Raw genomic sequence first — 16,647 nt, forward strand, 5'->3', positions numbered from 1 at the left:
CTGCCGCGGCCGCGGGACGCGCCGCCCGCGGGCACGGAGCGCGGCGGCGGCGGGCGGAGCGGGGCGCGCCCGCCCCATGCACCGGAGCCATGGGGGCGGGCAGCCCCGGGGCCCTGGCCGCCGCGCCCCGGCCGGCGCCCAGGCGGGCAAGGTGAGCGCTGCCGCCGCCGCCGCTGCCGTCGGGGCCGGGAGCGGGGCTGGAGCGGGGCCGGGCTCCCCGCGGCGGCCGGTACCGGGGCTGGGGCCGGGCCGGGGCCGGGGCCGGGGCCGCTCGCTGCCTTCCGCGCCAGAGGGGTGGATTTTTCCATCCCGGCGTTTTCTGGGGCGTTTTGTGCTCGGCGGAGGGAGAGGGGGAAGAATTTCGATTTTTAATTACTACCATTAAAAAAATCAAATTTGCAATTCTTTGGGTGGCCTGATGGATTCCCTGATTGACAGCCGGAATTGACACTCTGGTACCTCTTATCTCGGGCATTTACGGCAATTTCTAATTGCAGGTAGTTTGGGGGGTTTTTCAGCGCCTTGGCTCGCATGGGAACCGAGCGATTACTTCAAGAGGCCCGGGTTAAGTGCAGGCAGGGGGAGAATTCAATCCACATTCAAATTGCTTCATTAAAGAGACGCAGCTTTTGTTGCAAAGGATTTAAATGGCCACTAGAAAGTTCTTATTTATTGTTTTGAGGCGGTTTATATAGAGTGCCCCGCGCTCGCCCGGCGCATGGAGCCGCAGCCTCCCTCTCCCGCTCTCTCCATCAAGGTGATGCCGCCGGAGCCGCTGCCCAAGGGGAGCGCCCGCTGTCTGGACCCGCACTCCCGCGCCATGGTAAGCGGAGCCGGGGGTTGCGGGTTCCAGCCGGGACCCGCCGGGCCGGGAATGCGGGGCCGCACTGGGCCGGGGGTGCTGGGAGCTGTGGGGACCCGCCGGGATCCGCTGGGCCGGGGGCCGTGCGGACGCGCGGGACCGGGGATTGCGGGGTCCCGCCAGGGATGTCAGGGGTTTGTGCGTACCGGCCGGGCCGGGGATGCCGAGGACGGCGGGGACCCGGCGGGACGCTGCGCTTCGGTGCTGCGGGGCCCCGGCTGACGGCCCCGCGGCGCTCTGCCCGCAGTCGCAGCCCGACGGGGAGCCTCTGCCTGGAGCCCTGGAGAAGGAGGACGCCCGCTCAGCGCCCAGCACCCCTTCCACGCCGTCCGTCTGCTCCCCGCCATCCTCCTCCTCCTCCACGCCGTCGGCCGGCAAAAACGTCTGCTCCAGCTGCGGGCTGGAGATCCTCGACCGGTACCTGCTGAAGGTGAGCGGGGCGGAGGGCAGTGGGGGCGGCGGGGGGCGGCGGGTGGCCCCGGGTCTCAGCCCCTTCTCTGCCGCAGGTGAACAACCTCATCTGGCACGTCCGGTGCCTGGAGTGCTCCGTGTGCCGCACCTCGCTGCGCCAGCAGCACAGCTGCTACATCAAGAACAAGGAGATCTTCTGCAAGATGGACTACTTCAGGTAGGGACCGGGCCGGGGCCGCTCCGGGGGGCTCAGCCCTCGCCGGCTGCCGCGGGGTCGGGGCCGCTCGGGCGCTGCCGTGGGGAAGGTTTGGAAAACCCGCCGGGTTCTCTGGAGCAGCCGGGTGGGAGACTACCCTCGGGAAACGAGGAGAAAGGAAGGAAGGGAGTTTGGGGTGCAACTGCACAACCGCCCGGAGGGATTCCTGCCCTCTGACCGGGCTGTGCTGGCCGCCCCGAGCGCCTGCTCCTCCCGGCTCGGCGGCGACAGCGCCCGGCTCCGGGGGTGCGGCGTGGCGGGGATGGCCCCGCGGCGGGGAAACGGGGCTCGAACGGCCTGTCCCGGCTCCTGCCGGAGAGTAAATAGGTGCTGCCAGCCTGCGGTGCCCAGCGGCTTTCGGGGAGCCCCTGTCAGCGCTGTGGGCCCGCAATGGCCGGAGCGTCCGCGGCGGGAGCGCGTTACGGAACGGAAACGAACGACGGGCGGCAGCTGCGGCCGGCCGGGGCTCGGCGGCGGCCCCGGAGCTCGGTCCGGACCCGCACAGGCGGGACAGCCTGTCCCGCAGGGAGAATGTTCTGGCTTCGACAGGCTTTCTGTTCTAAACCTTAAACCACTGATTTCCCCCCAATCTGACTCGCACGAGGGGACTGAGTATTTTGAGCTCCTCGCCGGGGTTTAGCCAAACATTGGATCCCCCGCTCTGACTTTCCCCATCCCACCAGGATGAGGGAATGCTGTTTGACCCGGGAGGAAGGGGAATGGCGGGCAGGAAATGGGAATGACCCCGGCGGGGCGCGGGGGGCTCGGAGCATCCTCCGGCCGCCGCAGAGCTCGGGGTTGCCCCGACGACAGCGCGCAGGGGAGTTCGGGGGGCACCTCAGAGATTCCCCCGGTGTTTTTTATTAAAAGGTCTGCGACTGCCCGATTTTCTGCAGCTCAGAAAATCCGGGCTCGGTGCGGTGCCGCCAGGAGTGCGGGGCTCGCGGAGGCGGGTGCGGGGCTCGGAGAACCGGGTCAGTCCCGAGGCTGCGGTGCTCTGCGTCCTGCCCTGTGATTTTTTTTTTGTTGTTGTTGTTGTTATTACTATTATTATTGTTATTATCGTTATTATTTTCAAACCGTAATTTTCAGTTATTTCAGCGGAATTTTCCCCGGGGTCCCGGTGCTGTTTTGGAGCACTTTGAGCGTTTTCATTCATTTACCAGCGCTCTGGTGCCGTTGATGTTTGGTTTCCTTTTGGTTTGTTTTTAAGAGCGTACCTTTCCAAAGGCGGTTTTAAAGTAGCGCCAGGATCTCGAAATGACCTTTCAGCAAATATGGCAAATAACAATGTTCAAATAAATCTGTTTCGCGACACCCCGTCCAAGAAGCTCCGACCCCCCTCGCCGCTGGGAGCAGCCAGGCTCTGCCCGCCGGCACCGGCGGGGCCAAGGGAAATAAAACGAAAATCGCGGAAGCCGCCGCAGGACGCTCCCGGTTCCTGCGGTACCCGTTCGGGGGGCGCGGGGGCTTCCAGCCCGCGCTCCGCACTTGTCTTTTGCAAGGAAAGGTGGGGGTTTAGAGAGAAATTTTTTTTTTTTTTTTTTTTTTTTGTGTGAATCTCTCAGCGACGGCAGCGGCGGCGCTCGGAGCCCGGCGGGTGCGGAGCTGCTTCGCTGCTCCCGACCCCGCGGGGATCGCTGCGGCCCCCGGCCGAACCCCGGGCCGGCCCCGATGGGGTGCTCCGGGGTCGCTCCCGCCGCCGCCTCCCGCGGCAGAACCCGCCGGGCTGAGCCACCGCCGACGGTGCCGGTGTGCGCCCGGGAGCCGCTCAGCAGGGCTGCGATCCCTCCCGCTACCCCTGGCAAGCTCGCCTCGTTGTCCACTCTCTCGGCCACCTCCTGCACCCACCAGCCCTGGGAGCATCCTGGCTGGCATCTTGTTGGCTGCAGCCAGTGGAACCTGGTGCATGGCACGGGCTAAACCTGATCCTCGGGATGGATTTTGCAAATTTTTTATATTATTTGAGGCAGATTAAATGTGTGGGGTTTTTTGTTTTTTTTTTTTTTTTAAGCAAAGCAGAAACCTCATCCTAACCCGTGTGGTCCTTGGAGCCAAGGCGGATGATGGGGCAGTGAGATGCTCTGCACGGGTCACACGGATGCTCTGCTGCTGCAGAGCTGATTCCTCTGACACCAGGGCTGTTGAGGGGATGCTGAGGATGAAGGCTGTCAGGCACGGGGCTGTCATGTCACAGCCCCACTGCCCACGGGGAGTGTGGTTAGGCCTGCTCTGTCCAGGTGTCCCTTCTCTGTCCCCATGAGAGGCTGTGTAGGTGCTGGCTCTGCTGTGACTCCATGGCCTCATGTGCATTTTTAAGCAAATGCTGCTGTTTCCTGTGTCTTGTCAAATAATTACATTTGGCATCCAAGGCTCCAGCGCTCCAAGGAGAACCAAATTAAAATTGGAGTTCATGGAGCAGAACACAGTGTTCCCAGCCATGAGAGGGCTGCTCACAGCCGAGCTCCCGTGGCTCCGGTCACCCGGAGGCCCAGCACGATCCTGGTGTGATTCCTGCTGTGCCCTGCTGTGACCTCGGTGGGCAGTCTGCAGGCATGTGACCATGGGGTCACTGGCCTGGCTGTGGTGGCTCAGGTGGCCTTCATCCCAGAGGTTACATCCCTTCGGGATGATGCTCCGGCTCGGGCATCGCAGTGGCGCAGCGTGAAGATCCTCGCTGAGGCACCGCTGCTGCTCTGCTCTGAGCCTGGGCAGATGTGAGCTGCAGCTGACCCTGAGGGCTGTGCTAGAGGCTTCCTACAGAGTGGGCCCAGGAGGGGACAGGAATGTTTGGAGCTGTGCATGGCCCCGGGGCTGGGTGCCCCTTGCCCATCCCCACCGGCAGGGATGGACAGGAGGGCTGAGGGAGCTGTGGCACCTGGGTACAAGCGGCGTGGGAGAGACAAGATGCACCAGGGCATCCTCCCGCCTCTGCTCTTCCTGCGCCCCAGATGATGTGGCCGCCCCTGAGGGACGTGGGATGAGTCTTCCTGGGATGAGTCTCTCTGGGATGAGTCTTTCTTGGTAACGTTGTTGTCGGTTTCCGTCTCCCAGAGTTAACCTTTGGGGAGAGCGTCTGCTCACCTGACCACAAACCATGCATGTAGGGCATGATCCCATGGCTCTGGTAGTGTTTGGTGATGCTCTAGTTTGTGCCACAGTGCTGGGCTTGGACAAATCCTCTGGCTCTGTGTTTCTTGCTACAGTGTGGCCCTGTCCCCATTCCCATTCTGTCCCTGCCAGGCAGGTGGCAGGAGTCCTGGGGAGCTCCTCTCCTGGTGCTCTACTGCCCCGAGCAGATGGGGCTCTTAGGGCTCTCGCTGCCCTGTGAGCTCAGTGAGCTAAATCCTGTGTTGTGTTTGAGCTGTTATTTGCAGTGGTGATGGTCGGGGCAGATTTCTTGCAGGCATTTCTCTCCCTGTCCCTGTGTCCCTGGCGGTGGTGGTCCCTGCAGTGACAGTCTCTGTGGGGTGACAGTGGGTGCTGCTGCCTGGCCCCAGCCCTGTCTCTGATCTGCTGCGGTGCCGCAGACGGGAGTTGGCCGAGAGCCGCAGGCACAGCGTCAGTGTTGCTGCTGTCGCAGGCTGTGCAGCCCCGTGCCTGCGTTGCTGCTGAGCCTCAGCCTCTCTGCAGGTTCTGCTCGTGGCGTGGCCCTGCAGGGACAGCGGCATCAGCCTCTGCCTGTGCTGCTGCCACGGCCACACCAGCCCTTGTGCCTTTCAGCAAACCCCGTCCAAATCCCTGGGCACTGCTGCCAACCTGGGGGTCCTGCCTGGTCCTCAGGAGATGCCTGGGTGTCTCCTCAGACCCCAGCTGATGTGTGATGGGGATGTGTGACATTTTCTGTGTGGTGCCTCAGTTTCCCCGTGCCCGTGCTGTGCTCCCCCGCCTGGGCTGGGATTGGAGCGGGGAGCGGCGATCACCACGTGCCATTAGCTCCGTACGCCTGCCCCTCGCTTGATACTGTTCAGCAAGTACGACTGTTTACATAGCACATTGTTCAAAGTAATTCAATTTACAGGAATGATCTTTATTTCTAAATAAAAAATTAATACAGTTCTTTTGTTTGTGCGTTTATATAAACGAGCTGGCACAAAGTCAGTTTACAATGTTCCCATCTGAAGTAAATTAGTGAAGTCTCTTAGCTAAGTCTCTGTATAATTTCAGCACAGAAATGTCCTCTTTTTTTTTTTTTTCTTCTTTTTTGGTCAGCTATGGTCAGGCTGAAAAATTTAGACCCTTCTTTTCCTCCCAAATAGTTTTGCTATTAGTAATCCCAGCACAGGACAGTATTTCCACATCTTGCTGGGCCCATGGTGGGCAGCAGTTCCTCGGTGTGGGGTCGGGCACGGGCAGCACACTGGCCTTGGTGGCCTGGCCTGGGCGCTGTCTCTGCCTGTCTGCAGAGCTTGGGGCTGCTCTGGCCACTGAGGCGAAGGGTTTGTGCTGCGGGGTCTCTCCTGTCGCTTGCTGTGGTTGTTTCTTGTTGGTGTTTTGTGCCTGCCCTGAGAGATGCTGGAGCTGCTTGGGCAGGGCTGCCAGTGGCTCTGCTTCTCACCGTGGTGAGGGGCTGGCAGGAGCCCTCGGGAGCTTGAGGTGACAGTGACAGTGCTGGGGCAGTGTGGGGAAGTGCACTGACTCTGTTGGAGCCAGTACCACCTCTGGGGTGGCAGAGGAGATGCTCCCTTCTCTACTGATGCTTTGCTGCTGTTCATTGCATTATTATTTTAAGCAGCAGTAATACTGAAATGCAGATATCAAACCAAGGCCGTGCTTGGCACCTCATGTCAGACACTGACCTGGGGGTTCAGGGCCATGGGAGCCACATCTGCTGCTCCTTGTGAATCACCTGTCCTTGGCCATCAGCATCCTGACAGGAATGGGGGTTTTCACACAATCACCTGGGGAGGGGATCCTGGCTGTCTTGTTGCCTCTTGACTGTGCTGAGCTACCTTCCAGCAGAGCTCCCTCCAGCACAGTCATCATCCTCTCACAGTGAGGAGACCTCCTCCACGGGGGAAAGAGCAGATGTGTGTGCCTGTACGTGTGAGGAGAACACACATGGTTTGATTTATGGCAGCGGGAGAGAACCAGCTCTGACACAGTTTCCATCTGAGTGTCACACTGGCTGTTATCAAAATAAAAAACCCACGGGCTTGGGAGCTGATTCACGGCGCTGCGTCACCTCGGCCCCTCGGCCGCGTCTGGCGCCGCAGGGCTGCAATGAGTTCCACCCCACTGCTGCCCACGCCGCTGCCGCTGCCACGGCACAGGCACCGCTGGGGCGGCCCCGTTGCATCTCTGCATGCAGGGGTGTTGTGGGAGTTGGGGTGGTCGGGGTGAGCAGCGGGGTCGGCAGCAGCACCTGCACCATGGCATGGTGCTGCCTGCCCTCCCCTGCCTGCCCTCACCTGCATCTTCTCCTCCGCAGCCGGTTCGGTACCAAGTGTGCCCGCTGTGGCAGGCAGATCTACGCCAGCGACTGGGTGCGGCGGGCGCGGGGCAACGCCTACCACCTGGCCTGCTTTGCCTGCTTCTCCTGCAAGCGGCAGCTCTCCACCGGCGAGGAGTTCGGCCTGGTGGAGGAGAAGGTGCTGTGCCGGATCCACTACGACACCATGATAGAGAACCTCAAGCGAGCGGCAGAGAACGGTACGGAGCGCCAGCGGTCACGGCCTGCCCCCGGGAACCGGGCAGGGTGTCACTGTCCCCCGCGCTGACCCTTAGCACAGGGTTGTTGGGGTGGTTCTATCATCACCAAAAAGGGGCGATGGATGGCCCTGGGGGGGCTTGAGCACAAGGCCCTGGGCTGGCAGAGGGCTCACGGGGTGGCCAATGTGCTGGCAGCACCTGCGGCTCGTGGCAGACCTGTGTGCCGTGGGCGCTGCCAGGGACAAGTGCCTGGTCGTGCACAGCCTGGAGTGCAGAGCGCGAGGAAGCCACTGGGATTTGAGGCTGTGAGTCATAAATGTAGAAGGTGGGATTGGCAATTCGACAAAACCTTCCCATAATTTTCCACCCGCCCTGCCCATCTGGGGTCGTGCCACTCCCAGCTGGGCAGTGCCGCGCCACGGCCAGCCAGCCTCTGCTGACCCCAAGGAGCTGGTGACACCGGGGTCACGCAGCACTGCAGCTCCTGTCCCTTCCCCATCCTCTGCATGGCAGTGCCCAGAGAGATGCTCAGAGGAGCAAATTTGTGGGGTTAGTCCAGAGTGGGGCTCAGGGAGGCTGGGCAGTGCCAGGGCCTGTCCTGTGGTGGAAAGTACTTCAGCACATGGTGGGCACAGGGAGTGACACGCCATGTCCCGGCCCATGCAGCATGTGGAAACCATTAACAACCTGACAGGAAAATAATATGGTTCAGTTTACTGTGTTTGAGAAAGAGGATGAAAACAGAGTGCCCGGTTGGGCTGGGAGGGTCCCGGCTCGGGATGTGGCTTGTGACGTGTTGGTCCATATGGTCAGCTGCTGCGGGGGCGTGGGGGTGGTGATGGGGACCAAGGATGGAGGGGGAGAAGCCACGTGTCCTGGGGGAGCAGAATGGTGTGAGGAGAGCAGAGTCTGGCACCGGGGAGTCCTGCAGAGCTGTTGCCCCAGCTGAGGGCTGGGATGGTGGGTTTGCTGCTGCTGCTGCTCAGAACAACCTGCTCGTGTGGGCTGAGCACCAATGTTGGGCAGTGCTGGGGCACCTGGTGAGTGTCAGGTGTCACTACCTGTGTCCAAGGGGATTTGAGAAGGGGGTGGGATCACTTTGGAGAGCTGTAGCTGCTGTGGAGTTGCAGGGCCACACTCCCCCCTCCAGTAATTACCCAGCAATTTCTTCTGCGCATGAGGTTTTACATACAAGAAAAATAAACAGATGTTGCTGAAGTCAGAGTCCCATTCATCATCCGAAAAGAACAAGTCAAACTATATGAGAAAGTCCTTCAACTCAAGCCAAGACAATCACAGCCTGGTCCAGCTTGAGGAGCGATCGCCGGGCTGTGCAGGCGCATCCTGGGAGCGGGGCGAGCGCCAGCCCTGCTCGCTGCCCTCCCCCACCCACCCTCGCTCGCCCCTCCCTCAGCGGGGCTTCACCTTCGCTGCCCGGAGCAGCCAGGCGTGGCACGGGCTGCAGCAGGGCCCTGGTGAGGGGCCAGGCTCTGGGCACCCTCTCTGAGGCTGCACAGCAGCGGGAGCACGGCTGGGCTCGCCCCGACACTGTCCTGGGCAAGGGGAGGTCAGTGCCCCCCTGGAGTGTCCCCCTTAGTGCGGCTGCTGCTCATGCGTGGCCACCCCAAGGCCGTGGGGACGGTGCTGCTCCTGCTGCCGCTCTGGGACCCGGGAGGAAGAGGAGGTCGGGGTGCTGGGACAATTTGGGGCTGGGGAAAGGAGCAAAGAGCCCATTGAAATGCTCTGAGCAAATGAAAGGACTGATGGAGGCAGAGCCCACGAGGGAAAACAGGGTCACAGGGGGCAGCAAGGGGCAGGAGCGATGGATGTTGGTGAGTCTGGCCCACACAGGCTCGCAGCGTCCCTTCCAAGCCACTCCCTGGAGAATGTGGCCAAGTGGTGACCAGCAGTCAGGGCCAGAGGGACATCAGTGCTTGCCCTCACACACCACCCTGAGCCTCTTCCCGCTGCTGTCTCCCCTTATTCCCTGTGGCTTCCGCCACTTGCTGCATTTTCCTTAATTCCGCAGTAAACTCTTGGGGAATGGCTGTTTCTCCTCCCCTGTGTGTGGAGGAGCTCAGCAGCCCAGGGCAGCTCCGGGGTGGCAGTGCTGCCTCCACTCTTTCTGCTCCCACTGCAGCAAGTCCCAGGCTGTGATGCCAGGGCTGTTGTCCCTCCCTTGAGGGGATGCCCTGGGCGTCCCACGCTGTGATGCCACCAGGTGTGGCGTCCCCCAGACCAGCGGCTGCTGCACGTGGTGGGGCGGGCAGGCTGCTGCCCTGTGGCTCAGAGGACTTCTCTCCTGCAGGCAATGGGATCACGCTGGAGGGGGCTGTGCCCTCGGAGCAGGACAGCCAGCCGAAGCCAGCCAAGAGAGCCCGCACCTCCTTCACCGCCGAGCAGCTGCAGGTAGGGCAGGAGGCCCGGGGGGGCTGCAGGGCCCGGGACTCCCCAGCCTCATGCCGAGCCCCTCTCTCCTCTCTCCGCAGGTCATGCAGGCACAGTTTGCTCAGGACAACAACCCCGACGCACAAACGCTTCAGAAGCTGGCGGACATGACAGGGCTGAGCCGGAGAGTCATTCAGGTGAGGGCAGGGACGGGCAGGGGGTGGCCACCGTCGGCCGAGCAGCCCCAGGCAGGGCAGGGAGGGGACACCTGAAGGCTGGCACCAGGCGGGGCTCGCACTCAGAGCCCCGTGGCTCCTCAGCCCCGGAACTGCAGCATCCAGCAGCTTCGTGCTGCCTCCCTGCGTGCCGGCTCCTCTGCTCCTGCGGCGATGCCAGCGCCGTTCCTTCTCTGTCTCGCTCGTGGGTTTTCTATTTGTTTTTCCCTCTTACGATGCAATGAATCAAAACCCCAACAGCCCCAGCCATCCGCAGTAAATCACTGGGTGGGAAAGCTGCCGTTAGCACCAGGTCCTGGAGCTGTGCTCCGTCCCAGCGCTGACAGGAGGGTGGGAGCCGTCCCTGCCACGAGCAGGCAGAGTCAGGAAGCACTGGCATTGAGAAGTTTAACGAAAAAGGAGTTTTGCAGCTCCAGAGGACCCTGTGGCAGGGAAGTGCCCACCCCTGATCGGGGAGGGAAGGGCGGGTGGTGCCGTAGGGACTGAGAAATGTCCCCTCTGCAACTCCCAGCTCACAGACAGCCCAGCTCTGCCTCTTGGTGACGTTTGTACTCATCACTTCAACGTTCTGCTCACATACTTTCTGCGTACAATAAAAACACGAGTGATTAAAATAAATTTGGAGCTTTCATCCGAGATTGTTTTGCCAATGACACGTTTAAATTTTGTGTGTGAAAATCTGGCTTGAGCCTCCGTTACTGAGATTCTTCATTTAGCTAAAGATCAAGCAGGCTGCACACCAGGTGATTTTTTATGTGGATATTTTTTAAAGGCACTTTGAACAGGAAACAATTTGTCAAATGCTTAGACTGTTTCCTTCTCTATGGTCCAGTGTGCTCTGCTTTGGAGAGCTGATCTTCACTCAGTCTTGGAGAAGGTTTTTACTCACAGCTATCTTTCAGAAACTAAAGCATAAGAAACAGATCACCTCTTTCCATAAGAAGCCCCTTCCATACATGTTTTAACTCTAGGATGGAATTCCCAAACTACTCCTTTAGTTAGAGGCAGTGAGATATGATCAGAGATGTCATACCTGCTGCTCACATACATGGCTGTATCCCACCACAGCACCCTCCTTTCTCAGCTTTAATGTTCTGCTGATGGGGTTTTTTAATATGGTAAACCACAAGTGATTAAAACAATATTGTTTTCCTCTTTCCTAAAGTCCTAACTTATCCTAGTTTAAGCTTCTACTAATTTTTGTCTCCTCTTGTTTCTCTCTTTGCCAATGCTCAAGTGTCCCAACTGATCTCAGCTGGGTGAGCTAGGATTGCAGATTAAAATTTACATAAGACCTTGAAAGGAGCTCCCATCATTTGCAGGGAAGCTGTGCAGGGACAAAGCTTTGTGTATGCAGCTTCACTCTTGCTCTGGTGAGTGTAAAACAAACCTGTGGAAGCTGGTGAGGTGCAGATTTCCTCTATTTCATTTCTAAAAACTTCGAAGAAACGCCCATCCACGGACCCCGGTGAAGGACCACATTTTAACCCAATTGTCTCTCAGCTGTCACAGCGTTCGCTGCTTTCTTTTCAGGTTTGGTTTCAAAACTGCAGAGCCCGCCATAAAAAACACACCCCGCAGCACACGGTGCCGCCCTCGGGAGCGCCCCCGTCCCGCATCCCCTCCTCGCTGTCCGATGACATCCACTACTCGCCCTTCAGCAGCCCCGAGCGGGCCCGGATGGTGACGCTGCACGGATACATCGAGAGTAAGAGGCGGCAGGGCTGGGGCAGGGCTGGGGCAGCGCCCGGGAGAGGCGCTGGCAAAACCCTCCTGGTGCTGCGGGTGCGGGGATGGTGCCCGCGCTGCTGCTCCTCCTCGTGTCTGATAAACTTTGCCCTTGGGATTAACTCGTCCCCAGGAAAGTCAGTGCCTGGGTTTTCCTGACTGGTCCTCGGCCCTCTTGTGCTCTCTGTGTCACGGAGAAGAGGTGTGAGTGTGCCCTGTGGGGCTCGGTGGTCAGTGGTCTCCTTCCTGCTCAGGACAGCAGAGTTGCTTTGTGTGTTCCCAGTGCCAGTGAATGATTTGTGAGCGATGGGCAGCTTTGGTCATGCCTGGACAGAGGTTTTGGCTCTGTGGCTCTTGTGAGGCTTTTCCCCTCCCTCTCCCACGAGGGCTCTGGCTGTGCCCCTGCCTGACCCGCCGGGCACCTCCTGCTCCCCGCGTGTCCCGGGGAAACACGGAGGGCGTGTGTTGTTTGCAGTAACAGAGGCTGAAGCCTCTTCTCATCCACAGGTCAGGTACAGTGTGGACAAGTGCACTGTAGACTTCCCTACACTGCTCCACCAGTGCACCTCAAAGCAGACATGGAAGGACCACTATCTAATAGGGGTGAGAAGGTAAATGTAGTCCCTGTTCCAGGCTCTGGGGCCAACCCTCGCTGTAGCAAAGATTTGTGTGTAACATCATTGCCACCGCCGTCTCCTGTCAGCATCACTGCTTCTCCATGACCTCCGCAGCTGCCACCCACCCATGTGTCTTCCCGTAGTTTTGGGGGCCCTAAGGTTGGTGTACCCACTGTTGGTCAAAATGGCATCGCTGTGTTTTCCCCTGGACGCCCCTCGCTGTTGTGACATGCTGAGACTCTGTGCCTGCATCCACTGAAGGCTCTCACATCCTCCTGCCTGGATCCTCCCTGCTTTCCCCTTCCCGCTGCCCTGAGCTCTGTCCTGCTCCGTTCCTCAGGTGCCTGCAGGTGTGGTCAGTGTGAACAGCACCTGGCTGCTAGCAATGGAGCAGGGGGGACCTCTGGCATGTGCTAACTTCCCAGTTTTCCACGAGTTAACAAAAAAGATTAATTTCTTGTGGATTGCAGTATTGCTTAAAAATAATAACAACTGGCTGTTACAATATCTGAAGTAGGAATGTTATTTCACAATGTCTGGCCAGGAGACAATATTGCATGTTGATATTTTTCTGTTCAGCTCTTACAGTATCTGTTCTAACACACAGCTTATTGTGGGCACGACTTCTCAAACATGACCCTAGTTTCATTGACTTCTTTCTGAGGGAACACTGAGCCTTTGGCAATTCTGAGTGGGTTTAACTTTTGTCTTTACTGTTAGAAGTTCTCAGCACCTCTCTTTTCAGATCTCTCCCAGTGCAACAGCTTATTGAGCTCTGTTTCAATGGGCAGAAGCAGGGGCACAGCAAAGATACTTTTTCAGTCTAAATTCTACCATTTTGTCATATGGGCCCAGCAAGCTGCAGAGTTTTCAGAAAATATTATACAGTCCTGGTGCTGTTGGTAGAGAGGCTTCACTGCAGCAGGCAGCTCCTGATTTAAATGCAATTACTGGCTTGCAGCTGTTGCAGAACAGGGTTCTCAGGACACGGAGCTGCCCCCCAACCAGCTCCTTTTCTAAACAATCACTTGCGTGTTGAATTCCTGACAACTGGAGTAGCTTTTTTTCCCCACATCCAAAAATTTTTAAAAGCAGAGATAGCTGAGATCCTGGGAAAACACATTTCAAAGCTGAGTGTGTGCTTCCCTCTGCCTTGGGGCAGCCCCACCCTCCTCTCGGGGTGCCCAGTGCAGTGGCTGGTGAGAAGTGAGCTGTGAGCAGCTCAGCAGCTGCTTCCCCTGCCCGAAGGCTGGGAAGGGGCTGGACCCGAGCTGCAGTGCTTGAGGGGAGCCTGTGCTGGTCAGTGAGAGAAGTGGACAGTCAGGACCACCGGTCATGGTCTTTGTCCTTCTTGGTAGCTGCTGTATCACGGAACAGGTGAATGAAGTGCCGTTTTTGGGGTGCTGCCCGGTTTTGTTTGGTTTCACAGCCGAAGGTGTGGTACACCTCTCCCACCTGGGCTCCTCAGCGGCGGCTCCTTCCCTGGGCAGGGCTGGCGGCTCCTGGGCAGAGAGCGCTTCCAGAGAGGGTTCTCCTGCGAGGAAGTGGCTGCCCCGGCAGGGCCCGTGTCCGTTCTGCCGCTCCCTGCCATGGCGAGGGCTGTGTCTCCGGCAGCTGCTGACGCTCCTGTTTTTCCCCCAGGTCATCCTCTTTCAGTACTGACTGCGCGGACTCTTCCTCACCTGCCCGTGGCCCTGCCAGCCCCGCTGCCCCTGAGCCGCTGACAGCGCCCAGCCCTCGGCAGCTGCCACCGGTGCCGCGGGAGAAGCTCAGACCCAGCACTCTCAGTTCCTTCCATTGACCAGCGCCTCGCGCCCGCTCCGATTTCTCCAGCGACACTCTGTGTATGTGTGTGTTGAGTGCACAGTTACATTTTACACTTGTTTCTTGTGGACTTGTAGAATGACCGTGAGTCTCTCCAAGGCAGTGCCAGACACAGTCAAAACTGGTGACTCTACTGTGCTCGCAAGTCTTGCTCCCAAACCCATGGGAATATGAACAACCCAGAACATGCTGAGTCTCAGGGGGGTCGATGATCGCCTCTGAACACAAAGGAAGGAGGAATTTACGTGGTTTGGCCTGATTCTCTTTTTGCACCAGTGAAGCAGTTCCTGGACATCCCTCCTTCTTTCCACTCGCGTGTGTGAAATCTGAAACTGGCTTTTTGGCTCAGCAACTCGTATACAGACAGACCTTCCTGAGCCAAACTCGCAGGTAGCTGAGACTCCACTGAGTGGAAAACATGATGCCAGCTGGAAATAGGCAGTTTTTCTTCCTCCTCAAAGTGCTTTAGAATCACATGTCCTTTGATCACTCAAAGGTAAGTAAATCTTAGTGTTTTTCCCCCCGTTTTATAGGAGGGGAAGCAGAGAAATGTCCTAAATTGAGAGGAACCATGAGGGTTGGTGGCAGAGCCAGTTTTAGCACCCTGAAGTTTTTGATTGCTGACTTGTTCTTAGAACACTGAATATCTCTCTCCTCTCACAGCCATCTGCCAAATCTTTTTTTTTTTTTTTTTTTTAAGTTTTTACTCTCATTCTTTATTAACAAGCTACTTTATTTCCTTGGAGTCATATTGGATCACAAAGGGGTGATTTCAGAATGTACCTACAGAAAACTCTCAGACAATCCATACTCTGGGACTGGGAAACGCTCGATGGAAGGTGGCCATAAAGGTGTAGAAATGTTCTGCCCTGTTGTGGACTCAAGTTCAGTCAGTGGAAAGAGTTGGGTAGAAACTGGAGACCAGTTAAAAAGGTGAAAGCCACAGTAAGGCCAGCAGGAACCGTCGCTAGCCAAGTGGACAGCAAGGGGATGGCATCTTCCTTTGTCTGGCAGCATGGCTCTGATCCCCTCTGCCCTCCTGGTCTCCCTTGCCTGGGGTAGGGCCGTTGGTCCTGCCAGGCCCTGGGATGAGGGTGCATTCCAGGAGAATGGCTGGGCTCATGGCAACAGCACAGGAGGTGCTCAGCAGTCTGGCCCCAAGTCAGGAAAAGGACTCCAGAACGATCCTATCCTTCATTGAGGGTAATAACGAAAAGTAAACAAGAGACCTCTGCCAGCCCTCTCAGTTTGCACCGAGCCAAGAGCAGGTCTGTAACAAAACCTCTCTCCATGCAAGCACATGGGTCTGTCCTGCTGTGAAGTGTCTGTGAGGCTGCTCTTCCAAGAATGTGAAAGCCTACCCTGAGCCACAGCTAGTGAGGGATGTGACTGAGCCGTGCCCGAGGAGCAGGAGATGGGAATCCATCTGTTACGTAACTCGTTTTTAATTGGAACTGTAGATACGTGTTTTCCTCTCTGGGAGATCCTGGATCAATCCATGGCATGGGCAAGGTAGGCAACCATGCCACTGCTCTGGCCAGCCCATATTGCACACATGGGGAGCCTTCTCCTGCCCGTGTCCCTGAACTCCGTGTGACACCAGCAGCCAGACACGTGGCTCCAGCTGAACCACAAGGAACGCTCCGGGAGTGGCGTGGGGAGATGGGGATGTCTGCTGAGGTGGCCACAGAGATCTCCTGGCTTGAGAAGTAACTGAGTACAGCACACGTTGATATTGGTTGGAACAAATCCACACATGCACCCTCTCCTGTGTGTGTGTCCGTGTATTGAGAGAGCGATGGTACTACCTCGGACAGCTGGGCCAGTATCTGTCAAATTGCAGCCAGCAGCTCTAGTCCCAGTTCAAAATAACATTTGAAAGGAGACAGGGGAATTAAGTCCACAAAATGTTATTGTCACCTCCAGATGTGTGAGTGACCATCTCCAGAGTGTGACCAGTGACAAGGCGCTGTCACACGCCTGGCCTGACTGGAACCACCGCTGCAGAGGCGTCCCCCTGGGGAGGGGACAGTCACCACTTGCTCCAGTTGCACCAGGTGCATCCTTTTTGTCCTTTTCATAGCAATGAGGGAAGGATGAGTGTTCCCTTGGCTGGCTGTGGGTGAGTGTTTGTCATCATGGGTTGAGGTGGTTGCTGTGTCCATGTGCCAGCCTTGAGACGCTCGTGGGGGCTGGGGGGGTCACCGAGGCCTGACTTTGTTCTCCATTTGTGCTTGCACGTCCTAATGACCATTTAGTTGTGGGATTAGTGCCATAAAGGAATGGGTAGTTGTTCCATTTGACACTGAAGGAGAGATTCAGGCTGTAACTTGCCCTGATATCCCACAGTCTCAGAGATTGCCACAACTGTTCTGTTGAGGGAGAAAAGGGTTTGATGTGTTTCTCCCTTCTGTCTTGGCAATGCAGTGAAAGGGAAACTACGAAATATGTATCTGCTAAATACCAACTTGATCAGAAAAGCCCCACCTGGGAAATGTCCTGGATATCCAAGGGTTTGTGAGCGATGCCACGGCAGGGCCGGAGTGCGAGGCAGGGCCGAGGGAATGTCGGTGTTTCTCTCCAGGGATGTGGGCTCACCACAGACTGTGCTCGGGGCACTTCCCCCCATAAGTAGCCAGGAGCAGCTTTGCTAATTCAGAAATCAGGCTCTGT

General features: G+C 57.8%; 1 protein-coding gene and 1 long non-coding RNA gene across 5 annotated transcripts; one reads left to right on the forward strand and one right to left on the reverse strand.

Annotated features, from left to right (window-relative positions):
- Positions 1-14,907, forward strand: LHX6 (LIM homeobox 6). 4 transcript variants are annotated; one of them, XM_068210979.1, is made up of 10 exons: positions 1-151; positions 758-823; positions 1,110-1,292; positions 1,369-1,490; positions 6,961-7,181; positions 9,490-9,590; positions 9,671-9,766; positions 11,339-11,513; positions 12,041-12,144; positions 13,792-14,907. In XM_068210979.1, exons 1-10 carry the CDS (start codon positions 77-79, stop codon positions 13,810-13,812), a joined length of 1,164 nt encoding a protein of 387 aa, XP_068067080.1. In that variant the 5' UTR covers positions 1-76; the 3' UTR covers positions 13,813-14,907. The 4 variants fall into 4 exon arrangements, with proteins under 4 accessions (XP_068067080.1, XP_068067079.1, XP_068067081.1 ...); XM_068210978.1 differs by having other exon boundaries at positions 4-151; positions 683-823; XM_068210980.1 differs by having other exon boundaries at positions 31-151; positions 696-823.
- Positions 5,539-7,075, reverse strand: LOC137486065 (uncharacterized). The gene is made up of 2 exons (XR_011005568.1): positions 6,941-7,075; positions 5,539-6,567 (listed from the first exon to the last, which is right to left on the reverse strand). It is a non-coding gene; the product is annotated as an uncharacterized lncRNA (long non-coding RNA).
- Positions 14,908-16,647: the final 1,740 nt, after the last annotated feature.

The sequence above is a fragment of the Anomalospiza imberbis genome, chromosome 21 (assembly GCF_031753505.1).
Source record: "Anomalospiza imberbis isolate Cuckoo-Finch-1a 21T00152 chromosome 21, ASM3175350v1, whole genome shotgun sequence".
NCBI lineage: Eukaryota > Metazoa > Chordata > Aves > Passeriformes > Viduidae > Anomalospiza > Anomalospiza imberbis.

Coding starts and splice junctions, on each gene's coding strand:
- LHX6 (XM_068210978.1), top strand. CDS start 77: ATGCACCGGAGCCATGGGGGCGGGCAGCCCCGGGGCCCTGGCCGCCGC. Junction 7,182..9,489: donor CAAGCGAGCGGCAGAGAACG/GTACGGAGCGCC, acceptor TCTCTCCTGCAG/GCAATGGGATCACGCTGGAG. Junction 9,767..11,338: donor TGAGCCGGAGAGTCATTCAG/GTGAGGGCAGGG, acceptor CTTTCTTTTCAG/GTTTGGTTTCAAAACTGCAG.